At 45.2% G+C, this 19660-nt stretch overlaps 2 protein-coding genes and 1 pseudogene across 4 annotated transcripts; 1 reads left to right on the plus strand and 2 right to left on the minus strand.

Moving 5' to 3' along the window:
- Nucleotides 1-353: 353 nt before the first annotated feature.
- On the minus strand, nucleotides 354-888 carry LOC134366745 (UPF0524 protein C3orf70-like; annotated as a pseudogene).
- A 2668-nt stretch (nucleotides 889-3556) lies between these two features.
- Nucleotides 3557-3904, plus strand: LOC134367390 (diphosphoinositol polyphosphate phosphohydrolase NUDT4B-like). Its single transcript, XM_063084131.1, has one exon. The coding sequence runs from the start codon at nucleotides 3557-3559 to the stop codon at nucleotides 3902-3904; it is 348 nt and encodes a 115-aa protein (XP_062940201.1).
- A 12856-nt stretch (nucleotides 3905-16760) lies between these two features.
- On the minus strand, nucleotides 16761-19080 carry LOC134367148 (emerin-like). 3 transcript variants are annotated; one of them, XM_063083788.1, is made up of 6 exons: nucleotides 18921-19080; nucleotides 18659-18763; nucleotides 18407-18487; nucleotides 18056-18189; nucleotides 17523-17572; nucleotides 16761-17441 (listed from the first exon to the last, which is right to left on the minus strand). In XM_063083788.1, exons 1-6 carry the CDS (start codon nucleotides 18997-18999, stop codon nucleotides 17144-17146), a joined length of 747 nt encoding a protein of 248 aa, XP_062939858.1. In that variant the 5' UTR covers nucleotides 19000-19080; the 3' UTR covers nucleotides 16761-17143. The 3 variants fall into 3 exon arrangements, with proteins under 3 accessions (XP_062939858.1, XP_062939861.1, XP_062939859.1); XM_063083791.1 differs by lacking the exon at nucleotides 18659-18763 and having other exon boundaries at nucleotides 18407-18467; XM_063083789.1 differs by lacking the exon at nucleotides 18659-18763.
- Between the last annotated feature and the right edge of the window lie 580 nt (nucleotides 19081-19660).

Raw genomic sequence — 19660 nt, forward strand, 5'->3', positions numbered from 1 at the left:
TCTTTTTGTGAAGTACTGGCTGTTTAGAAAATACTGTCTCCTTCATTCTGGGTAGTTCCTCAATCTGATTCATGAAATTCTGTGATCATCAGTGAAATTAAGGCTGGGTCACAATTCAGGACACCAGATGCAGCATAGAAAGTAAGTCAAAATACAAAAGAAAACCATTTATAATAAAAAGAATGTCTTAGTTATAAGACTAATTGAAGAGTGAAGCTAATCTGCAGACCACTGAACTGCTATTGCTGTCAGACAAGGGTAGAGAATATCAACAGCCTTGAGAAAAAGGATCCATCAGACAAAAGTACAAAAGCTCAACGTGGCTCAGAGGCCGCAGCTTCCCGCCTGGACTCTCACAGGGTGGTTTCTATCGCTGCAGTCGCTTCTAGATCAGACTGAGAAGGGGAGAGAAGGGTGCACTCGTCGGTTCCCACCTGCTCTCTGGACTGTAATCTTCTTCTGAACTCAGTTCTGCTCCTACTTCTGTGTCCTCATCACACAATTCCAGATAGTGAGCCCCAATCGCATTGATCCCAGAGTCCTCAGAACTTGAGCGAGAACAGCAGTGATCTATTTTTGGTGTGTTGCTCCCTTTTGAAACTAAGACATCATGTGCAGAGACCTCCTCGGGACTCATTTTGTGGGAATATGATGTCGGTCGCTTCTGCACCTAACACATCTTCCCATTAATACACTTAACCTGATAGTTGTCAATAAAGAGTCTGAAATCATACAGTACCTTGGTGAGTCAGGGGGAAGGGGAGGCTGGAAGACAGATGCAGATTTCAAAAAGCATTCAGTGAGTGAGACTGAGATCTGAAGGGTGTTTGTGGTTTCCTGAGCCCTGGCAGGAATCTCAGTGCTCGGAATCTCTTCCACAGGGGTCATAGGCCCCACAATATCCACAGCTGCCGTGGAAGCAGCTAGACACCACAACCACCATGCAGATGGTCCGCCAGGCACTGGAGTGCATTGACAGAAGGAGAGTCACCAGCAGTGACCAAAAAGAAGAGGATGCCCCTCTCCACAAAGCCCATTCCAGAGTGACAGAAGAAGCATCGGCTCTACGATAATATTGGGGGACCTGAACACACCTCTCAGCTTTAGTCTGATCATCTAGGCAACAAACCAGCAGAGTAACCATTACTCTTTCAGAAGGAGAGAAGAAATCTAGGGTAATTAGAGTGGGGAGGGGGGTGGGAGAGTGGGATGAGAAGAGAATGGACAAGGGACATAAAGAATCAGTACCATTTATAACAATATATATGCTAGTAATATTGAGTTATTATATTCTCAAGCTCATAAGATAGTAGTCAGTTCTAGAACCCAGGCCTTGAGACATCTTGTGTCTTTCTTCAGGAGAACACCCATTATATCATTCATAAGGTTTAGATAATGCTCTGTTAGTTTACACTGTCATTCTCTGCCATTAACTTCAGCTAATATTCCAATTTATAGCACACAGTAATTACTTAGAGGATATATCTCCTTGAAGGAGTTTCTTTCTTTTGGTTGTAAAGCACAAAGTGAAGAAAAAACAAAAACAGAAAGCTCAAACAAGCGTAGAAAATAAACTAAATAAATTTATATGCTCTGTTGAGCTACTGTTTGCACCCTGTTAAACTTTTTTTTTTTTTTTTGACATTCGAACCTTTGACTTTGGTGTTATCAACATCATGCTCTAACCAAATGAGATAACTGGCCAGCCCTTAAACTATTACTTTTGATCAGTTGTGCATTTTTATTCTTATAAAAGATCCTTTCGGGAGGAAAAAGAGCCTTTTGCTTTTGCAGATAGTTTTTGCTGTTAAATGCATGTCCCCCTTGACACATGTGCTCCGGGAATGCAAAGTAATTGTAATATTAGCCTAAGCAAAATATAATTTAATTTAAAAGGTAAATCTACTGAAAATAGAAAAGAGTAGTCTGAGGTAAACTGTACGAGCAGTTCAGTTCTTTTATTTTATGAAGTGTATCACAATTCTGTTTATTTCATTCCTAAGAGCATTCAGTACTTTTAAAGTAATGTTAAATATTTTTATTTAGCAATTTCTTCAATGTGCATTATTCAGTGAGTTGAGTAGCATATCACAAACTCAAAGCAAAAGGACATCGTATTTATTGTAACCAATATTTTGGGCCCCACTGGCAGTCAATATACCAATGTTTTTGTACTTTGACCTATGAGAACACTAAAGTTCACACACTTTGCAGTTTATTGAAGTTGCCAACGAGAAATCTATTCAAAATACTAGTTTCCTCATTTTAAAATTATATTACTTCTTTATTGCTGTGAATATATTAATGCACAGCAAATTCCTAGTGAGACAGTCCACCACATGCATGATTTACTCATTTAACAAATATTTATCTAACATCTACTATGTTTATACTACTAAATCAGATAAAAAGAAGATAAAAAAACAAACTAAAACAAAATAAAGCGAGAGTTGAGTGAGAGAACAGGAATACATACAAGGATATTAATCAGGCATTGGAATAGGATTCCAGGCCTCACTCACTGGAGGATTTTACATGGCTATTAAAAGATAACGGTCCTGTATGGCAGCAAGCAGAACTACTCTAGACCAGTTTCAGAGCCAGAATGTGTCAGTTCTGCATTTGGGGCTCAGAGAGTTGACCAAGAGAGCAAAAGAAGATAAAGTATATGAAGGAGACTGAGACTGGCTGGGGCTTCGAATATAGGACCAAGGCGTTCAGGATTTGATGACAATGGCGAACTGCTGAAGATCACTGAGGAGGCAAGAAATAACAATAAAGGACGGACTTTAGAGAACTTGGTTTGGTAAATGTGTGCTGATGGACTGGAAAGAGAAGAAATGGGAGTTAAGAAGCTATTACAGTGTATTCCAGGCTATTACGCTCTAGAGCCTCTTTAGAGTCACCATTTGTCCAGCCCTGCAGAGCCAGGGACCTACTATTTCTGACTCTCTGACACGCCCTGAATGCACCGGCTTCCTGATTCAGCTCCTCCCATAAAGGTCTCTGTGACCACAGTCCTCTGCCCCCCTAACTTCACCCGCGACCTTGCAAACCCTAAAGTCGGCTGTCACATCTGCTTTCATTCCGTTTCTCAAACTAGTATTTATTGAGCCTCCATTACGTGCCAAGCACGGAGCTAGGGACGTGGGGTTAAAAGAGCAAGCAAAACAGACCACGTTCCCGCCCTTGTGGAGCTTACACTCTACAAGGGGAGACGGACTTTAAACAAATCATCACACAAATAGATGCACAACTACAAACCATTCCAAGGCTGCCGAGTCGGCGGCGCCGGTTCTCGAAACTGCCTCCCGGTGGCGCGAGCCGCAGCTCCAGAGCCTCGCTCTTCTCCTGGCGGCAGCGGCAGCAAGCGCCGGCCTCTGTGATGAAGCTCAAGCCCAAGCTCAAGCTCAAGCCCAAGCAGACGCGGACCTATGACCGCGAGGGCTTCAAGAAGCGGGCGGCGCGCCTGTGCTTCCGGAGCGAGCAGGAGGACGAGGCGCTGCTGGTGAGCAGCAGTCGGTGCCCCGACCAGTGGGTTGTCCCAGGAGGAGGAATGCAGCCCGAGGAGGGGCCTGGCGGCGCTGCCCTGGGCGAAGTTGGTGAGGAGGCTGGAGTGAAAGGAAGATTAGGCAGACTCCTGGGCACCGTGCAGCAGAACCAAGACCGAAAGCACAGAACATATGTTCATGTTCTTACAGTCACTGAGCTAGGAGAAGATTGGGAAGATCCTGTTAATGAAGGCAGGGAGAGAGAGTGGTTCAAAGTAGAAGATGCAATCCAAGTTCTCCAGTGTCATAAACCTGTGCGTGCAGAATATCTGGAAAAACCGAAGCTGGGTGGTTCCCCAACCAAAGCAAATACCACAGTCCCGTCCCTTCCAGATAATACACCTTGTTTGTAACTGCTGCACGGACCTCTGGGTTGCCATCTAGTATAACACAGAGAGAATTATAAAGACCTTTCCCACCATATGCAGTCTCATGGGGAGAGGCGTACTTTCCTTGGTAAACATCTGAATGAGGCTTGCAAACTGTCTGAATTTTCCATGCAGGGTTTTCAAACAATTTGCATGTTTTTCAGATGCTTTCAAATCTTTTTTTTTTTTTTTAAAGAAAAGTGTAAAATATTTTAATAAGCCAAAGCCATGTGGAATGATGTTTTAGATGGCTTAACTGTTCCCCACCCCCAACCATATATTTGTGGTTATCAGTTTTTTTGCAACGTTTTCTCAGTTTTTTCTCCATTTGACATCAGTCTGGTTTGTTTTGTCAGATCAGATTACCTGTGGGTAAATTTTCCCCCTAAATTGTTTTTCTCAACTCGTATTATGTCACTAACTGTTTGATATGGATATTTTCCCTAGAGAATAATAGTTTAACATGAAGTGTACCTCTATAGAGTTGATGATTTTTAGGGGGAAATACATCTTATCATGAAAACTATATTCATGGAATTTTATTCAGCAGGCTCAGTTGTCAATTCCCTTTACTGATAATCTCTCTTTACGCAGAATATCATGGAAGCATATTTTCCTCAGTGTAAATTGCTCTTAAAACACTTTCAGTTCTTTTTTTAAATTTAATGACACCTCTTCAGGTAAACTTTTGTGTTTATCAGTAACCACAAAATTAGAGTCTAACCTTAAATGCCAGTCAGTGATGACTGCATCACCGTTGTGTAAAACGGCCTTCTTGCTGTTCAGACTTAAGATTTTTAGCCTAGTGTAGAATGTCTCTTCCTTTCTAGGTTGTCCGTAGGTACTATTTGTCATGTAACTAACTAACTTTTGGGGTAGTAGGACATACCTGAACTAAGAAATATTTCATCTTGTACTTGTCTTTATACTCACTTAAAATCAAGAATCCCACCTAAAACACATAGGCACCTTGTCTGAAACTCCTGTACGTCCCCAACCAGGTCAGAAATGAGGTGGAAGGAAAAACCTTTGACTAAAATGTGGGGAAGGGGAGAGTGGAAGGTCATTTTTAAAGTAGACTTTAGCCTTTTGTGAATATTGTAACTGGTGGGTATAAAGTAGAAAATAAGTATAGTTAAAATATTTGTTCTACAAATTGTTAACCTTTAAAAATAGAATTGCTGCTAAAAATAGAATGCTGTTACACTTTAGGAAAATTGGTGCCATTTTGAAAATGAGATCTTGTGCCATAAATGCAGCTGAACTAAATGTAAACGTTAGTTCACAAATTAATGCTGTCAAAGGAATGAGTAAAGTAGAAAAACTTTTAACCAATGACATTTCATTCTCAATTGTGTAGTAGTGTGATCAATCATGATCGTCCAGAAATTTTATATTTTTCTTTGTACAAAGGTTATGTATTCCGGTATTTTTTAAAAAGGAAACATTTTAAATCCCACAAATTGACACTTTAGCCTTCAGTTGACTAAGATTTTTTTTTCTCAGTAATCTCTGAAGTTTCTTTAAATTATATACTTAGCATAGCAGAGAAACTGGATTGTTTTTGCATATAAGACTGCTTCTACCTGAAATGCTGTCACAAGTACTTGGGGAGGTATATCTTGTACATGACATTCTTAGAGGTAATAATGCATGACGTTGTTTTATGAACTCTTGGACTATGTATTTGACATGTAAAATATGTACAGTATTAATGTCAACCATCTCATACAGTTAGCCTATTAATATTGTATAGTTTTCTTCGGTCAGAAACATTTGGACTAAGTAGTGCCACTTGGGTCAGGATGTTTTTCAGTGCCATTTAGCAAACCAACTGTCTTTAGTCTATGCAACTAGCAAATGTTCATATAATGCAAGAGAATACTTTACAGTTTTAACACTTTAAATTTCACATGAAGTGTTCTTCCCTATTCTTCTGGAAGCCACTCTAGCAAAACTAGAGGAAAACCCCTAAGAAGATTTATTTCTATTAAGAGAAAAAGCCAACGTTTTCAGGCTAAGTCTTTGAATCTACTAAAGATAACAGTGTCTACAATCTCAACCCTCCAAAGTCTGCGGAGTGTCGGGACTGTTATTTGTGCTTTTTTGTGGGTTAGTTTAATAAAATCGGGCAACTAAAGTTTTCAGTTCCATATGCCTCCTAAATAAAAAACAAAATACTTATTATACATTGACTTACAAAAGTAGAAACTGTCCTGCGTGTTGTTGTTTGGGGTTTTTCTGTTGTTTTGGTAAACAGATGACATTTCTAACTGGCCACATGTCATCCAATTTTCTGGCAGTCACACTCTTGTATAAGGCAGCAGAACCAAAGGGAAGAAAGGATTATTGTACAGACTGAATTGCTTTGTATGGTCTCATTTGAAATAACTGGTGTAAGAATCTTGACCTTTATATATATATATATAAACATCAAATAAAAATGAAAATAAATGGGGAAAAAAGTGAAAGGCAAAAAGCAATAGGAAGAAAAAGCAATGTCAGTGATGAGAAATTATATATTGGGGATGTTTGATTTGGACTGGGGGGTCAGGGAAGACATCTCTGAGAAAGAGACAATATAAAGTACGTATCACCTCAGGACTCAGTGGGAGTTAATCAGGCAAAGAAGGGCAGAAGAGCTACAGTGGCTGGAGTGTGCCGAGCTAGGAGGAGAAGGGGATGAGATGAGGGTTGTGGGGGCCAGACCACGCATGTTGAGGACTGGGGATCTTATACAGTAGAAAGCCATCACTCCATTTTAAGGAGAGAAGGGACACGATTCGATCTGCTTTTCTACTCCCATTCCTACCTGCTTCTCTCACTCTATGGGCATAGACAGAAGCCCTTTACCAATAGATTTTAATCCACACTCTTCCCGGCCACATGTTAATACCTTGAAGTATGGGCAGCTAGTACAGTAAGACCTGCTTTAAAAACAGTATTTCAATAAGTGCCGTCAATCAAATGTTAAAAAGCTCTTGGCCACACTTATGAATTCACAGCAGCCAATCTGAAAAGAGAGATAATGAAAGATGTATACTTTTTTTTTTTTTAACCGTGTTTAGTCCGACCTTAAGCTAAATGTTCTGGTTTAAGGGATAGATACATGCAACAAACTCCTGTGTATTTTAACAAATGACTGCCAGTGAACAACTGGGGGGAAAGAGTAGTGTAAAATGCATCCCACCTACAATGTAGTCTGGATCATACAAACATCCATAAGCACCACAAGGGAAAGGTAAGTATTAAGTTGCAGGTAGAGACTATATACATAGTGTAAGAGTTGCAAGGAAAGTGAGGACTGGAAGGGTTAGAAAAGGTCCCACAGAAAACACGGAAAGGAAACTGAAGAAGAACTATGACCTGAACAAAAGAATGTAAAGTGGTGTGCCTTGTGCAAAAGCACAGAGGTAGAAGAAGTGTGGCTGTTTGAGGGATGGTGAGGTGACCAGCCTGACTGGGACAGAGGGCTCTCCTGTGACGAGCCTCATCACCTACTTTCTTCCCTTCCCATGGGAGGTCAGATACAATAAGAGCCACTCTGCGGAATGAACTGGCACAACCGAACACCTTGAACCTGTAGACACAGGCAATCCCAGTTGATGGAGGCCCCTTCTAAGGGTTCAGAAACATCCTGATAGTTAAGTTTGGGTAAAATGGGCCATTCTGGAAAAACAAAAACAGAGAATGAGAACTCTTAGACTTCCAGTTCCTTTCAGGGGGCCAAATAAGGGTTTCCTATTGCAAGTATGTCTGCCTCTTTCCACTTAAGCTGGGAAGTCCTATTTATCCACCTGGAGCTATTTTGCAGAGCTAATTGAATACAATAATTGGTTACAAAAGAGAGAGCCATCTCCCAAAGATGGGTCACTGGGAATGGGATGAAGCCAGAAAACCATATGTTCAGAAAAAAGGATGGCTGCAGACGGAGCAGAGAGACTCAACCAATATGTAGTAAGTGTTTGCAACGTGCAGTGCAGGAAAACCGAGAGAAGTGTGATGGCGGGAAGAGGAATAAATAGAAAAATGGCTGACTGTAGACGCTACCGTCAATACAAGGTGAGGAAAGCTCCATGAGTACCACCTCCTTTTTATTGTAAAGACCGCTGTTAATAACAATGATAAAAATGAAAGTCTTTATCACTATCTTTGATATTTTTATAACAAGCTTTGACTTCATGGGCATTTTATGAGACCATCTCAACCTATTGCCTTTCTCCACAAAAATCACCAGTGCGTGAGCAACAGACTGGACAAAAGACTTCTAAAACTGCATTTTGAAAAAGTACATTCTGAGAACAAGGAAGTCCCTATGGGGGCAGCAAAAGTAGAGATCCTGGAACATGATGGCTCCGCCGTAGTTTTCTGCCATTCTACCGGCACACAGATGTATAGTTCTACAGATACCAAACAAGTTATTAGCAGCCATTAATTCAATGGACAGATATTGCTGACACACTAAAACTAAGGGAAACAGCATAAGACATCTGTCACATGTATTTATTGACCTGGCAATGAAATGTTCAGAAATTCCCAGGGGTGCTAACTAGTCAACCTGATTTAAGAAAAATAAGATCTTGGAGAATCTGAAGTATCTATGCTTAGTGCAGGGGCTCAGTAGGGACTCAGTAAATGCTTACTGAATTTTTTTTAAATGGAACCTTTTTAAAAGTTATTTTTTCAGGATCATGTCTGTTCGTTATTCAAGAACAACTTTATTTTCAAAATTATACAAACCAATATAGCATTCTGGTACTTATTTTATAATAATCAGCCACAATAACAATGAAACACATTCTAAATATCAATGAGAAGTAATTTAAATTCAAATTATTAACATTTAAATACATGAATTATAGTTCCCAATACAATATATGTATGTTTTTCTTTTATCAGTTTTATTTGGTTTTTGGCAGCTGGCGGGTACGGGAATCTGAACCTGTGACCCTGGGGCTCTAAGGCTGGGCTCTAACAAACTGAGCTAACCGGCCAGCCCTTTAATCAGATTTAATAATTGCCTTTCATGTCTAGTTAGGCTAGCCAGTTCCAGAATCAGTGCCACTGGGGAAATCCAATGAATAGGGGTAAGAAGTAACAAATTTGGCATTTCCAGCTAAATAGCATCTTCACTTCACTATCCATGTATGTACTCCTGAATGGAGAAGAGAAGGTTCAGATGATGGCACCAAAACTCAATTTGGAGTTTTGTTCTTGGATCACCTCTTCACAGCAATAATTGGGTTGTAAAATCTATGGAGGGAGTCACTCCTCAACTGATAATAAATAATAAGGAGGAAGACGGTTCACAGTACTATGAGACTACGACCGTGTTAGCTGTCATTTAATTGCCTCTCACCTCCAAACTTTCCCTTCCATGTTTGCTCTGCTATAATGGACAGAATTACATTAAGCATATTTCTTTATAGTGAGCATGATATGACACTTTCTCAGTTGAGGATGCTGGAAGGACACTGCAGGAGAAAGGGGCTCACCTCCTGACGGCTGCTGTGTAAGCCATGCACCCACAACATGCAGTTCCTTGCTAAGCTTGCACTCTTGGCCTGCCCTAGTGATAACCTTCTCATGGCCCTCTCCACATGGATACTAGCATTCCAAAAGTCTCCTGCCCAAACCAAGCCTCTGCTCCCTCTACACAACCACACCATTGGTTGCCAATTGCCTGTGTGTCCTGCCTATACTCCAGAGAGCTGCTTCCTGCTTGCCAAGCAAGTGCAGACCAGTATAGCCTGGGAAAACCAGCAAATTTCTCTGCTATCCTGTGGGCTGAACTATACGTTCTCCAACAAAGTCTGAACCTCAGACTAGGGGAGGGGATCTCCTTCCAAGTTCATCCTTCCCTGGGTATTCTCCCAGGGCCCTAGAGAACCACACAGAATTTCCTTATAACTTGTAGTCACTTATTTCTTTGAATTTAATAATACTTTATATTAAACTTCCTTCTCATTTAATCTACTGTGTGGTTTCTCTCCCCTGACTGGACTGAAACAGATTCAATGACCAAGGTCAAGTGGTGGTATTTCTTGTAAGTAGTCACTTTCTGGTTATCTACTGAGAAAACCTAAGCATTAACAAATTAAGTAATATACATGTTTGGAACCTATACTAATAGATAATAAATTTTATGTGTTTAAATGCTAATAATCCTTTAGATGTCTCAATTTGGCCAAATTGATAAATAAATTTCAACAATTAAGTTTAACATTAATGGAGCAGAATTTTAGAAGAAGGCACTCTAACATCTATTTTCTAAAAGAACATTGCCTTTGGTACTTAAATATTCCTATACTAATAACGTCAAAACTAAGAAAAACAGAGCTTACTAAATACCCTTGAATATTTTTCCCCAAAGGAATGACATACAAATCCATTGACCAAAAAGTGCTTTCCCCGAAAGCACAGGCTGGGGAATCAAATTCTGAATCCAGTCTTCCTAATAGATGAACATACATTAATCTTAATTACAGAGTGAAAAACTTCAGCAGGTAGATCAGAGTCACATTCAGTAATTTTATAAAAGAGGGCAGAGCATCATGGCTGGCCAAGGATGGTACAGCTGTTTTCCCTAGAGCCTGGAATAAAACTGCCTTTGAGTAGAACAAAGGAGAGGAAACATCCATTCCTATAAAGCACGTGGAACATAAAAGGAGAATCAACCATCGAAAAAAGAAATCCTGATTTGCATGTGAAGTTTCAGACAAAATTGGAGCAGAATATAAAACAACCCTAAGACATTCAACATTATGACAGGCACATTGTGCGTGTGGAAATTTATGATTACAGAAGACACCTTGATGGTTTTAGCATGCTGACACATCATTGAGATTTGGTAATATGATAATGCAGATTTTCAAGGCCAAATAAGATTTCTATGCATATGATGAGGTTCTAAAAATTATCACTTGAAAATATAAGGGAGAAAAGGCCTCACCAGCACACGTATGACCCTTGCAGAGAAACAAAGCCACAAGCCTGTGTGGGAAAGGCTGTGGCTAAAAAACACTGTCAGGGACACCAGCCCCACAGCAAGGACGAAGCAGGTCCAGGTCCAGTCGTTCTGGATGTGTTGGGCTAATCTCAGCAAAAACCCATCCTGGGAATTGTCTGACAGTGCAGATGGCTGACTCAAATAGGTCCGCAGCTGTTCTTGAAATCAGCATCCCAATCGGGGAATTAAAAAAAAAAAAAAAGGCTAATAAAGAGCTAAATAGGATTTATGTGAATCATTGCAGACCATGAGCCTAAAATGTCAGGTGAGATCTTCCTGAGGGTTTTAAATAAAGAGAACAATGAGGCTCTTATTGCTCTGTCTGGATTCCAAACGGGCCTCATTCTATTCAAAACAAAGAACTCTCCAGTCCATTGATTAATGCTCATAACTCAGAAAATCTATACTTTTCCCTCAAAATATCCAAGGATAACAAAATGATGTGATGAAGGCAGAAAGCGTCTTCCTTTACAGTAAACATTTTTATGAAGACACAGAGAAAAATGTATTCACATATTACACTACCCGAGGAAATATTTCAAAACTACTCACTTTAGTGCTTGGTAGGTGTGATGATTAACTTTGTGTGTCAACTTGGAGGATGTTTTTGGATGAGATTAACATTCAAATTAGTGAACTCTGAGTAACCAAACAGCCCTCCATGACGTGGGTAGGCCTCATCCAATTAGAATTCATGTTTCCCGTGCGTCTGCTCCCACCTTTAAAACCAGTCAAGTTCAAAGGCAATCACAATCAGGTACTAAAAACGTCCCCACTGTCTCCTCCTGGTCCAGTAACGCTTGAGTGGGTAAAGCAAGTCTCCAGAGAGGATGCCAGGCAAGGAAAGAGAAGGGGGCCTGGCAACACCACCCAGAGGCGCGACCCCATGGGAGCCTGCTTGCCATCTGGCTTTTGGAGAGGCTGTCCACATGGTCCTGGACTCCCGTGAGGGGCCGGATGCTGGGTGCTGGGTGGTGAGACCCACAGGGACTGGAGCTCTGTTTCTGGCCCAGGTGGTACTGATCTCTGACCAGGCAGCAAAGGAAAGGCAAAGGAACTATGGAAGACTGACATGGGCCAGACAGATGGATATCTCTGGGGAGTTATGACACACATGCTGCCCTCAGGGCAAAGAAAGCAATGTCAAGAGCCCATCAGGCTACCAAGGGCACGGGGAAGGGGGCAAATTGAGCACCCCACTCCCAGTAGAATGCCTCTCCATACACAGTCAGGCAAGGACCCCAAAGACTCCAGTCTTGTCTCGGAGAAGGGGGAAGGTCTGAGTGTCCGGCCAAGGCCTGGATGAGGGACCTGAAGATGGCTGCCACCTGCACTAGACTGGGAGACATTAGGGGGAAAGAGGCCATTTCAAGGATGGAGCTGCTGGGGACTCCCAAGAGGGGTCCCCCATTCCCAGTCATGGGTCAGGCTGTTCCATCTTCTGTGAAGCCCACCCTTATCTGTGTTGGCCCTGAGGTGACTCCCGTGTCAATCAGGCGCTCCCATTCCCCACCCCCACCTCCTTCGTGTCTGTGCAAAGCCATGAGGCACGTCTCCACCCTGGGACACATGACCTCTTGTGCCCGTTAGGATTTTCTCTCTGTGATGTCCCCTTCTCCTCAGTGGTTCAGCAGATATTTCTGGTCAATAAAGTTCTCTGGATGTTGCAGCTGAGTCTCTCCTCTGCTGTGGGCAATTGACGGCTGGGCCAGACAGGGCTGGGATGGAGGTGGGGATGAGGGGCCACAGGAGCCAGGTTAACATTCGGGGATGTGCGGGGCAGGGGCCATGATGGGCCATGGTGGCCCCTGGGATGCATGGAGCTGGGCAACATGACATGGGGCAATGGCTGGTTGGGGCCCAAAGGCAGTCGGACAGCCCCGAGGAATAAGTGGGTAGAAGTTGATGGGAGGGCGAGAAAGAGCAGGCAGACCCCAGGCCCCAGGACCCTGGCTCTTCTCCCAGTGGGACGATTTTATTTTGAATGGTTCGTGAAAGCAATTTCCCTAACTCGACAAAAGAAGACAATTCATTAAGTTGCTCTAAATATATTCACAAAAAATTTCATAGCTATTAAATAAAATGAAGACTGTATTGTTAAATATAAAAATGCACATTATAAACGGAAATGAATGAGAATTATCGATTCAAGTTTTTAGATGCATGTGCATTGAAACTTCCACATACCACTGAAAATTATACGTAGAAAGCAAAGCACTCTAGACAATTTACCTTTAGAAATAGATGTAAAATACATAAACCACAAATAATTCATTATACATATACATTAGTAAAATTCCTAAATCAATGCTAAGGGCAGGTGTCATTAATAGTGCTGCCAAACAAACAGCCCCGGGCCTCAGTGGTTCACATCAACATTTCTCACTCATGGCCTTCGGGTCATTTGTGGCTGTGTGTGCGATGGTGGAGATGGCTTCAGGTCTGCTCCACGTGTCTCCTCATTCTGGGTGCCCAATAGAAGCAGCAGTGGTTACGTGAGTGAGGCCGTGACTCCCAATGGGCCAGGGCAGGGGCAGAAGTGGAAGGTCAAACCACGGAAGCACATCAAAGCCTCTCACTGGACATGGTGCACCTCACGCCCACTCATATCTATCACGTTGGCAAGTCACGGGCCAAAGCCCAAAGGCAGTGGGGTGTGGAAGTATATTCTTCCTACAGTGAACCGTGACAAGGGCCAGCAGGAGAGGGAGACCAAATACTCCTTCCTACCACATCCGCTGAGGCAGTGGCATCAAAATGGAGACCTGCGAGATGGGAAGGCATCGGCCGCCTGAAGAGGAATATTCTCAACAGAGGGAAGACACACTAGAACTTGGTGTGTCCCAAGAATGGGGAAGAGCGTGGCTTGAGCCGAGTGAGTCGGAAGATTGGCACAGGGGAGGTCACATGGGCACTGGGCTCAGTGTGGCAGGGCTTGGAGGCCACGGGAAGGAGTCGGGGTTTATGTCCAAGGGTGATGGGAAGCCACTGCCTGGCCTGTATTCAGAGATGGAAGTGATCGGATAAGACTTACTTTTTAAAGGATCTCTTCGGCTGCTTTTGAGAGAAAGGACAGAGGCAATAAGAGGCCATAGGAGGATCAGGTGGGTGGCCAGTGCAGCCTGTTGTTTAGGCTAGAGATGGTGGCAGCTTGGACTTGGGGTGTGACCACAGAGATGAAGAGAAGTAGGAGGACTTGAAGGATCAGTTGAAGATGAATGGACAGACCTTGGTGACAGAGTAGATGTAGGAACTGAGGAAGAGAAGGAGGTGTGAGGAATTAGTCCCAGGCTCCGAGCTTAGACCACCATAGGAATGAGGTGCAATTTAGGAGGTGGGAGAGATCATAGGGCCTGGAGGGAGGGGCACATCTAAACTGAGGAGTCTTGCTGGGACCTACTTAGGTGACTCAAGACAAAAGTGCCCCAATGACCCCTTCCAGGAGCAGTGAAGGCGTGGCGGGTCTGATGGAGCGAACCCTCTGCCTGAGAGGGGCGGCCCAGGCTGTTCATGACAAAAGTTCTGTGTGTGGAGTTGGTGCTGTGGGGAGGCCAAGGAGCCGCGGTGTCACTAAGGCTTCTGTGCCTGTGCTTTGTCCTCCATTGCTGGAAGGGGGGGGGAAATGCTCTCGGGGCAAGATACATGTTTTTATCCCACAAGTAATAACATGATAAATTACATGTAAAAGAGTCCAAGTTGTTGAGATGTATGTGGAGTAAAATGTGGACTCTTCCACCTCTGATTCAATACCTTGGTCCTCCGTGACATCCCCCAAATCCTGTTGTGACCTTTGTCCAAGATAAATCTCACATCACATAAAACCCTGGCTCTTAAAGTATGTAATTTGGTGGTTTTTCGTAAATTCCCCAAGTGGATCTTATGTTCCCTGATGTTTGCTGCTGAGTAGACCAAGGCAAGTTCACCCCCAGGGCAAATGAGAGTTTCTGAAAGTGCAGCAAACTCTTGAGAGGTGGTTTGGTGCAGTGTGGCTTGACACTGACATCATTGACAGTGGGTAGCACTGGGAAGAGAAATGCCCTGTGTGGGCCTGCAAGAGGGCACGCTTTTATATTTTACTCCATGTAAATCCAGACAGCTTGAACTTTTTGCATATAATATCTCATGTTATTACTTTTGGGACCAAAACATAGAGATCACAAAATAATTCACTGTAATAATTGAAGGCATCGTTGAGAAATAGGGAAGTGAACGTGTTTCATTCCTGGCTATGCAGCCCCATCAGTGTGGGATATAGGGCAAGTCCATTTCCTTTTTGGGTGTCAGTTTCCCCATCTTTATAATGAAAAATATTTCCGCTTCCTCCCTACTCTGAAGGCCAGGACTCTGTGAGCCTAAGGATGTCATCATGTGTCCCATGTGACCCCATGTGCCTTTTCTGGCCCTAATGCATCTTCATCCCCTCCACATTCCCAGGCGTTCAAATGGTCCCTGTGGAGAGGATGGATTAGGCAGAGCAGGGAAAGGCTGTGTAGATGACTTTAGCAGTGAGTTTATGAGTTTATTCATGGTATAAAGTTAAGGTGCACAACATTATGTTTTGAAATACATACACATAGTAAAGGGGTACAGGAACCAAGGTTGTCACTAGAAGGGGATGTGAGGAAAAAAGGGACTTCTAAAGATGTGAGATAAGGGATGGAAGATGGGACAAGCACACGAGTTGGCCTTGTAGGGGCAGAGACAGTTCATCCACTGCCACCAGGCCAGAGCAGAGAATAGGGACACAAACACAGTGAGTAGGTTTGATGGTGGGAGGATGACGTGATTCTCAGCCAGTTGCACCTCTTTTCTCAGTGAACAATGGAGCAAAGTCATCAGCAGGGATGTTGGAAGTTTGAGGAGAGAAGAAGGGGTGAAAGAGTACTTTTGGAGAGAGGGAGGAGTATAATACCAGGGAACTAACCATCAAATTTCACCCAGCCAGCGCTAGGGAGAGATGGCCCCAACAACATTCAGCACTTCAAGCACAGCTGGGAAGCAGGCTGGTCCTACGGGGTTCAGGGAGTCATGAGGATGTAAACACACAAGGGCACTGGAGGGAGAGAGAGGCAAAGGAGTGTTTATAGGGCTGGATGGTACATCTAACTGGATAAACAGGGAAAGAAGGGCATGGTGTGTGTATGGGGGAGCAGAAGCATGCGTGTGTGTGTGTGTGTGTGTGTGTGTGTGTGTGTGTGTGTGTGTGTGTGTGTGTGTGTGTGTGTGTGTGTGTGTGTGTAGTCAATGGAGTCATGGACCGTTTGGAGAACTTCAGAGTCTTAAGATTTTTCCCGTGTCATTAAATAAGCAGCAATTCCAGGAGCTCAGGAATGCTCCACCAGCTATGTGCCCGTGGATGCTGAGGTTGCCTTTGGCTTTTCCCGGTTAAAACACCACAGATACCGGTATGCTGCACTTCCAACTGAAATCTCTCCACACACTTTATTGTACTATAGTTATTTTTATAAGTAGGCATCCCTCAGTATATTGGGGGATTGGTTCCAGGATTCCAGGACAACTCCCATGCCCACCCCACCACACCCCACCCCCATACCAAAATCCACTGATGCTCAAGTCCCTTATATAAATGGCATAGTGTTTGCATGTAAACTATGCACATTGTAAATGCTTTGGGGAATGAGTTAAGGAATAAAACCCCAAAACAAAACACAAACATATCTATGGGTAGCATTTGTTCCCTAACCCAAGACCAAAACAGAAATGCAAAGCCAGATAGTGATCCTTGAGATCCAAGACCAGAAGCCCCATGCCATTGGAGCCCAACCCCTCCCCCAACACGAAGAGCCAATACATTACAAATAAATGGTCTTTTTATTGTGTGTCCACGAAAACAAAGTCAGGGTGGCATTTGGCCAACAAGGTGTCAATGAACAAGAGGCATGCATGACAACAACCCCATTCTCCTTGGGAGTCAGGTCTTTCCATCCCAGGACTTAAGGGTCACAGGCAACCAGGGCCAGGAGGCTCCAGAGGAAGGCAAGCACAGGAACACCATACACTGGAGGGCCTGAGTCTGCTGCCTCCCTGGCAGGACAAGGCAGGGAGAACAAACACTGCCTTGGGCTAGGCCCAGCCCCCAGAAGCTAGAACACAAAGAAAACCCCCACCCCCTCCCATATCAAACACTGCTGAAGTAGTCAGCCAGGACTTCTGAGAAGAGCTGGCTCTGAAGCCAAAAACCCTCAGGGCTCTATTCAGAATGCTTTGCCCTCTCTAAACTTCCAGTAGTAGTAAACAAAGAGCAGCAAGGCAACTAACAGCAGGAAAAGCAGCAGCTGGCCCCAGAGCGGGACCCTAAGGGCCTGCTTTCCTGGCTGGATGGTGTATTGGGTGAGACATGAAGGACAGGAACATGAAGATGAAGATAAAGAGGAGGAGGATGAGGATGTAGGATAATAGGACAGGTCCTGGGAGCTCTTGGAGATGCTGGAAACGTGGCGGTAGTGTGCGACGCTCTGGTAGGAACTGTCCAAGCCATACACGGGGTGTTCCCTGAGGAAAACAGGGGAGCAAGTGGGCCAGGAGAGCCTGGGCCCTGAACCAGCCCCATCCCTGTGCCTCTCCATTACTCACCTATCCTTGCTGTCCTCTTCAGAAGAAGACAAAAGACTGTCATCTCGAATCTGCAGAAGGAAGTCAGGGTGAGGGAACCGATTGGTGGGATCACCATGGCCCTATCATATCCCTCAGTCCAAACTTCCTTGGCCAGCCCATTCAGACCATTGCTTAAAGGCCAGGGACCTGCCCCTTCCAGAACCTCCTGGGTTCCCGGCCTTTTGTTTGCGGGGCCTTCCCACTTGCTCAGTGACTGTCCTGACTGCCTGTACACCAGCACCCTCCTTTCTACCCTAAGGATTTTCAGAAAGAGCACGAGCCTAGATCTCAAACCAGGGTCCAGGCCATGTGCCGTCCCATGCACTCTCGTCAAATAGTTCTCACGACTCCCCAAAGTAGGGCCCTGACCAAACAGTTGTCTGCTGAGCCTAACTCTCCCCGGAGAATGAAGGGTGCACTCAGTGCCCCGCCTCCTGCACTGTATTTGCCCAAACCCAGCTATGGTCCACTCAGGTCGGATCAAAGTACAGGATGCCTGACAGCTAGCTCACCTGGTGGTGGAAGGTGTCAGCAACTGAGAGCGAAGTCCCCTGCTGGTGGAATCCCTTGGACGTACCCACAGAATCAGCCTCCCTGGAAGTCCTGGCGTTCAGGTAACTCTCCTCATAGTATTCCTCATTACAACCTTAGGAAGCGGGGCATCGTTAGCAGGGGAAGCATCACTGTCCCCTGCTTGGCCCAATGGACCTAATCTGAATCCCATTATGGGCCTATGACAAAGTTTCTCCCTTCCAGGGCTGCTGAGAGGTGGTGGGGATTGGGGAATCAGGTTCTCCCTGAGACTGTGGTCCCCGACGGAGTGGGATGAAGGTATAAGGGTGCCCACCCCATCCCTGCCTTACCGATGCTCTGGACAAGTAAGGTGTCCTCTTTCTCGGGCAGATTGTCCATTTCCGACAAGCCCTTGAGAGTCGAATCCAAGTCTGAATGGGGTAGGAGGAACAGTCCACGTGCCCCTCAGGCTTTCCTCCCTTCTCCCCAGCGCCCCAATCAGCCAACGCCCTTGCCACACACTCCCGACCCATCCTCCCCGTCGCCCATGCCCCTTTCCCATCCCATGGGTGGCCAGGCGGGCCTCTGGGGCTGGGTCTCACTGGAGAACCCATAGGAGGAGGCAGACGAGTTAGAGGGCAAAAGCCTCCTACGCCTCTGGGTCATGTACTTGAAGATTTCCTCTTCCAAGAGATTGTCAGTGGAGCCTGGCCAGACACGGGCGCAGGGCGGTCAGGGGTATGGGAAGGAAACCTGGGGGAGAGCGCACTGGGGACACGGGGAACGGGTGCGGAGGAAGGAGTGGGACGAAACGCGGGGAGCAGGTCCCGGGAGGTGACCCGACCGCCGCCGGCCGCCGCGTACCCAAGACGATCCCGTGCTGGATGAAATAGCACAGAAGGGCGGCCAGCTCGGGGTCCGACACAACCCCATTGTCGTCCATGACGGGTGCAGCCCGGGAGGCGGGAGGCGAAGGCCTGCGGGAGGCGAAGGCCTACAGGCGGCCCGGGCCTGTCTACACAAGCTTATCAACGGCCGCCTAGCAGCAGGGCGGGAGCAGCGCGAGCGCCTGGGGAGCAACCGCGCTGGCGTCACGCCGGCGTCACGCGTGCGTTACAGTCGTGGGAGTGGGCGGGGCTGTGATGCGCGTCGGGAGGCGGGGCTAGAGAGCCCAAAGTCCCCAAGGGCGGGAGAGGGTGCCGGGCGGTGAGGGGCGTGGTCTGCACGAGCCAAAGCGGCGCAGACCAGTGTGGCCGTGGGAGAGGGGCGGGCATGGCGTGCGGCGACGTCACCTGCTGGGGCGTTTAGGCTGGACCAAAGAGAGGGACAGGACCTGCTCGAGCCGAGCCGGCAGACACTGGCCAGGACAGGGGAAGGGGCGGGATGGGCGCGCTTGGGGCAGTTCGGGGTCCTGAGTCTCTTGGGCTCCGCCCCCTCCTTGCTACTCAGAAGGCAAAGGAACATCTTTTACCACCTATTATGAAGAGCAGAACAGTAATCCATGACGATTTTGTCATTTTAACAGAGAGAAAACCAAATTTTAATACTCAAGCAGTTTTTTTTAAATAATCTTATAAACAAACCCATCACATTTTACCCAGCCT

Source organism: Cynocephalus volans, chromosome X (assembly GCF_027409185.1).
Source record: "Cynocephalus volans isolate mCynVol1 chromosome X, mCynVol1.pri, whole genome shotgun sequence".
Lineage (NCBI taxonomy): Eukaryota > Metazoa > Chordata > Mammalia > Dermoptera > Cynocephalidae > Cynocephalus > Cynocephalus volans.

Coding starts and splice junctions, on each gene's coding strand:
- LOC134367390 (XM_063084131.1), top strand. CDS start 3,557: ATGCAGCCCGAGGAGGGGCCTGGCGGCGCTGCCCTGGGCGAAGTTGGT.
- LOC134367148 (XM_063083788.1), bottom strand. CDS start 18,999: ATGGACGACAATGGGGTTGTGTCGGACCCCGAGCTGGCCGCCCTTCTG. Junction 18,764..18,920: donor CCAGCACGGGATCGTCTTGG/GTACGCGGCGGC, acceptor GTGTCTGGCCAG/GCTCCACTGACAATCTCTTG. Junction 17,573..18,055: donor CTGACACCTTCCACCACCAG/GTGAGCTAGCTG, acceptor TTCCTTCTGCAG/ATTCGAGATGACAGTCTTTT.